This window comes from Aplysia californica, unplaced genomic scaffold (genome assembly GCF_000002075.1).
Source record: "Aplysia californica isolate F4 #8 unplaced genomic scaffold, AplCal3.0 scaffold00552, whole genome shotgun sequence".
Lineage (NCBI taxonomy): Eukaryota > Metazoa > Mollusca > Gastropoda > Aplysiida > Aplysiidae > Aplysia > Aplysia californica.
In genome coordinates, this window is record NW_004797822.1 from 67652 (window position 1) to 75222 (window position 7571).

Consider the following 7571-nt stretch of genomic DNA (forward strand, 5'->3'; position numbering starts at 1 on the left):
GGGGGGGGAGAAAGAAGTGATTAGGAGTAAGATAAAAAGTGCTTTATCTTTGTTCTTTGTGTTATATTATATGTCTCTGCTGTAATACAGGGGTGAAATAAATAAATAAGTGAAAAAAGCAAGATGAAGCGATGACCCTGGACAATATTTCCGAAGAAGGCTCTTGTTTCTATGTCCTTTAAACCTACAAAAATCTCTCGAGTCGCAACCTAGTCTGAGAGGAGGACCCGTCCAGGCTACCCCCGTGTGAATGCTATGTAAAACGTGACCTCTTGACCATCACATAGAAGATCAAATTTCAAATGCAAGGGAGGTCAAAATATCTCATGATGTTGAATGTGTCGTAAAATACGTTAACTAATACTAACGGTCAGAAAATCCAGGATGCTCCGAATAAAATGTTCAATCTCCCTGTGTACAGATGGACAGAATACCCATCCTCCGAAAAGGCCAATTTGTTGTCCAGCATTCTGCTTCTTAGTTTTTCTAGTTGTTTTTCGTTTCTTCTCGGACCTTTTCTACAATAAAACACCCTGTCTTTTGCCTTTCTGTCTTTCAGAATTGTATTTATCGTTCCAAGCCAGGTTTCAATGTCCTGTTCTCATATTCTGTTAGATCTCTGGGATCCCTTCCTCTTTTGCCTTCTTCCTTTACGTCCAGAATAATGTTCCTCAACTGAATCATGGGAACTGATATTCCCAAAGTAGGAACGTTGATGCTTCTATACCGATTATTTTCTAAGTTCTTTTTCATTCTTTATTTTTCTTGTCCCGGATATTGTAAGAGTTATTCTAGAACATTTCATTTCGACAGTTGTAATCTTCATTAATCGTCCACACTTCACATACATTTATAATGGTTGGGAATATGGTACTTCTTAGAATTTTTATTTTGGTATCTTTACATTGTCTTATCAAGGTGGATGCCAACTTTTTTCAATTTTGATGCTGCTTTTCCAGTCCTCAGTTTAATCTCTGGAGTTGTTTTCTTACTTGCCTCAATGTCCAGAATTCCGCCAAAATATTTTAATATAAAACAAAACATCCAAACAATGGTAATAACAATAGAAACAACAGGAACAATAACAACAACAATAAAAACAAAATAACAACAACAACACAAGCACTCACCTATCAAAATGGCGTAGTTCCTTTCTCCCAGAAAATGTTGCAGACTAGTTAGTATAAGAGAGAGGTAGGACTGTCCTCGAGCGAATAAGGCCGGGTCTGTGGCCTCCTGCTCGTGCACCACAACCAAACTGACCGAGGGGCGGCACAGAGTGACCTTGGCCTCTGAGCTAAGCATACTGTCCAGAGGCAGGCAAGCCTGGAAGCGGCGACGGACCAGAGGAGGACAGAACACATTGACCGCTCCGGAGATGCGCTCTGTGCTGTAGTTGAGACATGACCGGCAGTCCACGACCTATGACCAGAAAGAGAACATTGGGATACTCAATGTAGTAAGCATCATGTTTGCATTTATAATGGCAAACGGAAGTGAGGTGATTAGGTCGCTTGCATAATTAACTTTGACGTTTTTGCTCCTACGGCGGGAACTGTTTCCTTTTTGTGGACGAAAATAAACACAAGCTGTAGGCTGAAAGCAAAATCTCAACATCTACACACAGACGAGATTTCCAACTTTGTGTGATTTCCAAAATTTTGGGTGAGAGATCATGAAAAGATTGTTTGTAGTCATTTGTATGGATGGCAAACATACATAATGTAAAGCAGAACACCACATCAATCCCGGTTGAAGGTTACATGTAGTCAGTGAGGTGATGTTCAAACAGAGCGATGCCAAAAAATCGTAACGCTTGATTTTGAAATAATAAAACAATTCTGCTTATCCGTACATTAAATTTGGAGTAAAGTCAAAAGATGAAGTATATAGAGCGAGTCTATCTTAAGATATAAACGAATACGACATTCTGGGTTTCTGAACAAGAGGCATAGAAGGTTGCATTAGGGGAATACAGTTTTAAGCACATGAAATGACCGCTATCGTCTATGACGAAGTGGCTATTACATTAACACAAATTTAGTCAAAGAGCAGCAATGCTGAATAAAAGAAAATATATGCTCTGAACGTAATATATAACAATGACGCAATTGTCGCAAAAATGGGATGGGCTTTTGAAGAAGAAAGTGAAGCACGTTTAACGAATGTGCTTTTAGGACTGCATAACAACAAAGACAATAAAGAGAGTCACCACGAGTCCTGCGAGTATTTCATTCCTGCTCAACACTCAATGTTTACTCTTCTCTCAAGCCGAGGAAACCATCTCAAAACCACAGATCATTGTTTGAATAGATCGATGTCAGTCTAGGAGAGCATTCAGCTCGAGTGAGATATTAAAGTGGAAGTGTGCAGTCTCTATATTCGACACCATTAATCTTCACAGATTGCTGTGTTCTTGAGTGAGGACAAAGTATTCGTCTTCTAAACTACTTAAATTGTGTTCAGCAAGGTATCAAACGTCACTACCAGCTTCAATAAGAATTATTATGTTCTGTTAGTCTTGATGTCTGGGGAGGCAAGCGGGCGGTCGAGCAATGTGCTTTGTTAGATACTGTACTAAAGATTTTTTTTATTGTTAAATATAATTATTATGTAATCACGACAGTCTTTTTTTGCAAGATACACACGATTTGTAAAGTTAATTCACTGCGTGAGGCAAATATGAGATATCTGGATTTCGATATCTTACCTTCCTACACTTTCTGAGCAGCCTTCAATCCTGTTTATGACGAGCTTATAATGTTAATAGTTTAGTTTACATGTACATGTAGTATTATTTCATATGAGGGATTAAGGGAGTGAGGAGGACCCAGGGAAATGGTAACCTCTCCAATTGAAAGAGCTGCAGAGTGGCCTACCATAAAGAACTGCATCTCCCCATGACGCTTAACGGCAACAGAGGATGAAAAATTAAAAAATAAAAGTAAAGAATAATTTCAAGTTTTTTAGTTTTAGTAGAAATTTTACGGCGCTCGCAACTGCATAAGGTCATATGAGCGCCAATAATTGCATGTGACTGTAAAACTTGTTTTGCGCTAACTAGTAGTTTAACGCTTGTTGCTGATGATGATATAAGCCTCATCCTCTTTTGAGGTACCCTCTGTTTTCAGTACTCGGAGGTTATGCGAAATCAACAACGCGTTATGTTTTTGAATGTGAGGCTTCAAGAGTTTCGACCACATTAATGTTGCAGTTTACGTAAAGGGAACATGATTAAAATAAATGTGCACTGCAAAAAAAAAGGCTCCCTGTAACCTCTAAGGCTATGTTAACGCCCGCCAGCCTTGGAAAAAGAAACAGTACCTCTTTTCTAATGCCTGAAAACGTTTTATCTTATTAAACTACTATGTCACTTTGTCACTCCATGGCGCTCCCAGGGATTTAAAAGATCGACAAGAGCAACGCAGCATAATCATAATGTATTTTTAAAAAATAGCTTCTTGCTGAACTGGTCCCAGTCTCCAATGGAGCATGTGTATCAGTATAATTTAGTTGAGCTGTTTTCACGGCTCCTTACCCCCCTCCCCCCTCCCCACGCCATCCACGCCCGGTTTGGTCACTGTTGTCCTTTTTAACAGGCGTTTACATTTATGCCAAAATATGACAAAGGGTATCAAAGGTCAGTGATTAATGCAAGCGCGTGGGTGTCGCCAAAATGAAAGCCAAGAATAGAATAAATGGTAACAATAACAAACGACAGTTGACGTCGAGTCTGCTCGACAACGAGATTACCTTAGTAATCTGTGCTTTGCGTTCGGGATAAATCAACCAGACTAACTTATTACCCCTATCCTCCCACACATCCTGACTCAACAATTTACTTACACATGCAAACTAATATCAAACATAGACAATTACAATCCAGAAATAAAAAGAGAAAGCGGTTGAAAAAAGAAGGCTACATGTTCACGATAAGAACTTCCAAAATGTTTGTATTTGTTTTATCATGGATTGTTTTGGTTGTGTATTCCGAAGTAGGCAGACAGGTAGATATCCATCGCTTTGGGATGATCTGCTCCTTACGTGTGAGAGTAAGTGCTACTCTTAACCTCATCTGTTCTTTTGTGGATTGTAGTATGTGTTGTGTTAACTCATTATAAACTATGATAACTCAACAATGACAGCTTAAACGCTATGAGAGACATTTATAATAGCCGTAACAACAACTACAACAAAAACGTCATTATCATTAACTACAACATACAGACAGAAAGACAAACAGATGTCCTAAATATAGAGATACTTATTATATTCTGCAAGTTAGAGCGCTTTCTTCTGCCTCTGAACCAGTTTTCCCCATTTTTGTTGTCTTCCTTTGTGCTGACTGACTAATTACTGACTTTGGTGCGTCTCAGATACTCAGAGCCTTCATCACCAACAAAGAAAGGGCAGGCAGTAATGAGATGCCGCTCTTACACTTTCTTAATTTAATAATGTACTGTGTTACAGTATGTAGTGTCAGGTTGTTCGAAAGTAGATATATGTATTATATTATTGTGTACACATTTTGTGTGCGCCCGGTTCGCTTTCACTCAGGTTTTCAGAAACATAAAAGGACAGATGTTGTTTTCAATGAAACTAGAGAAGTAAAATTACGCACCCCCCCCCCCAAACCTCTCCTTTTAACAACTTTATCTCAAAACGAACGAAAAAAGAAACCAAAGAAATCCTTGAACACTCTTTCGCGTCAACTTTATCACAGTCGCCCTGCCCAACTCGCCTCAGTCCTAGCTAAAAGGTTTTTAGAAATAATAATGAAAATTAATGCATGACTAAAGAAATGAAACAAAATAAATGACATCGAAAAAGAAATAATCTGTAATAAAATGCCGCGAAAATAAAAAAAGAAGCAAACATAAAGTAAACCCGAGCTGTTTAGAAGATAAAAGAGAATCTTATTGATGTCTGAATTGCAAGATACTTGATACGTTGCAGATTCTGAAACATCTTTAACGCATTCTGCTTCCAATATCTTCACTTAAGAAATTCAGGCGACATGGTTGGACAACAGAATAGCTTCAAGTTTCTCGATTTCGGGATCATTTTAAAAATAATATAATTTCGTGTGGGCTCTGACAGATTAACAAATTGTCTCTTGGTTCTGATAGATTTGCTCTGTCTTCGAGTTGCTTTTTGGACCAGAGAGGGCATGAGGAACTTTTCCTATTTTGATGTTTTCTCTTCGTTGACTTCGCAGAGTTATATAAAACGTGACCAACACTGAGACATCGTTTTCTTGAGTTTGTTGCCTTTTCTTGGGAAAGGTAACATCACAACTTCTGAACCAGATTTGTAGGCTCGATGTGAATGCCAGAGGTCCCTTTCGAGAAAAAAACAACAACTCAAGACATTCAATTTTTTTTTTTGCGAGCCAGAAAGTTCAGAGTCGCAAGGTTCTCACAGAAAAATAATTTTCTGAAAGCTAATAATAGCAAGGTAGTCGTTTGTCTAACGAGTTGATGAAGACCATCTGGTCATACGGCGGTCAGGGATGAGTGTGCAGATGGCTGATCAGGTCGATCTACCCCAAATGTTCTGCCACAGTAGGAACAGATGATAGTAGCAGCATTGGCAATAATATAGTATATTACTAATTCTTACTGACTTACATCGTTCTTCTTTAAAAACGGAATATTACTTAAATAAATGCTTTTTACTTCTTGCATTTCTTTTACTTGATATTGTGAATCAACATCATTATCGTAGACAAAAAAAAACTGAGTAAAAGATCAATGGCTTCCTCTCACCTTTTGCTTTTTCTGTTTGACATATTAATCAGTAGTGGGAAGTCGATCATACAGTCCCAAAGTGACGGACGAAAGTCCATCATTACTAATGTGGGTAGATATTTGTTCGATTTGGGAATGTATTTGCATACTGAGGCAATCCTGAAGACATTTTATTCTGAATTGAAGCCTGTTCGATCGGGTCCTGATCGAAGTCTGCAGCACAAAATATAACAAATTCTTTAAATCTGGGTCACACCTCGGGGATGATGCGCCATGGCACTCGTCGATTATGATGCCAGACGAACATTCTGGGTACCGAACCGTTGGGCATGATTGTTATTTGACAATGTGTAATAACATAGTAATAAAGAAGAAAATGGGGGCTCGCCTTTTTTCAATAGGTTCCTTGTTCGAATCCGGATAGCGACGTCCTTTCACATCATTTCTTGCTCTCTAACATTGTTCTGTTGTCTGCTTCAGTCTCCGCATTCTGCCCCCACCCCACACCCCCTTCCCCGCCTCTAGGCTCCTGACTCTTTCCGCAGCTTTTGTGCTGCTACTCCTTGGCTCCTTCTTACTGTAGTTTTTCAGCCACACCCCTGGTCTTATGGTAGGTAAGATCTAACACCTAGCCTTCTCGGAGAAGGGCGTTTGCACACGTTAAAAATCTCTTAGTGGTCCAAAATCGATGATTTAGTAGGCTTTGGCCACCACCCGGGCAAAATTCAAACTTTCCTACCAACAGAACATGTTTAATGTGTCCCACGCGCTCATATGACCTAATGCAATTGCGAACGCCGTAAAACACTTACCAGAAAGAAAAAAAGATATTTGCTATGGGTCTCCTCCCCCACCCTAGAAATCTAGAAATAAGCTTTCGACAAAACATGAAACATTGTAGTGTCCCTTACAATCAACATAGATGGTGGTAATTGAGAGAGGTGAAGAAACACCGAGGGAGTTAGTCAAACAAAGCCACGCATGACGACAAAGATTATATAACTGTATACACGTGTTAAGTTCCGCGACGAAATGCGACGTATCCATTTCGCAAGTTTTGAGAAAAGTGAATGTTTCTATTCCTCACCTATTTACATAATAGACTTGAGCAAATGTGGCCTAAGATTAAACATGATGTAAGGCCTTGGTCTAATTGCTTCCTTGTATGTTGGATTTTAATCCTCAAATTGATAAGAACTTCATACGTATTTGAAAATACATTACATCCATATTCGTATTTTCCTACAAAATTAGACGAATCCTTATCGAACAAATTTTTATTTTTTATCCTAAAAAGGATCAATGATACCAACGAAACCAACATAATGGGTGATTTTGAAAATCTGTGTATATGTATATCAGCAAGTAAAATACACCAATTTCATTCATTACCAGTTCGTATTATAGTCTTAATTGACACCTACAGATTTTAGTCAGCTTAAAACTATATGACAATGACTATATTATGCTATGAATCCAACAAATAGAGGAAACTTCTAACAATAAGGAACATTCACTTATTGAAACATGACTTACAATAATTAGGAACGGAAAGAACCGCACACAAACTTTCGTCGACCACAAGCGAAGTCACACGATTCGAGAAAAGAACTGAATTGGCGTTCAGGCGAGCAAATGAATATTGTTGTCTTGATTATGTAAAGAAATGAGTGCCGCTTTTGTGGCATTTGGTAAAAATGTGTGCCTCACCTTTCTAGATTATTATAATGGTACTAGTTTCGGCCCAACTGTTCATGATATATATAAAGTGTTTACAGACGCGTGTCTTGTGTGTGTGTGTGTGTGTGTGTGTGTGTGTGT

At 38.6% G+C, this 7571-nt stretch overlaps 1 protein-coding gene across 1 annotated transcript in view; it reads right to left on the reverse strand.

The window, feature by feature from the left end:
• LOC106012892 (dual specificity protein phosphatase 1-like) overlaps nt 1–7571 on the reverse strand; it is a 30242-nt gene that overhangs the window by 16846 nt on the left and 5825 nt on the right. Inside the window, exon 3 of the mRNA XM_013087156.2 lies at nt 1131–1422. Coding sequence (XP_012942610.2) covers nt 1131–1422 — 292 coding nt within the window. The remainder of the gene's footprint in view (nt 1–1130; nt 1423–7571) is intronic.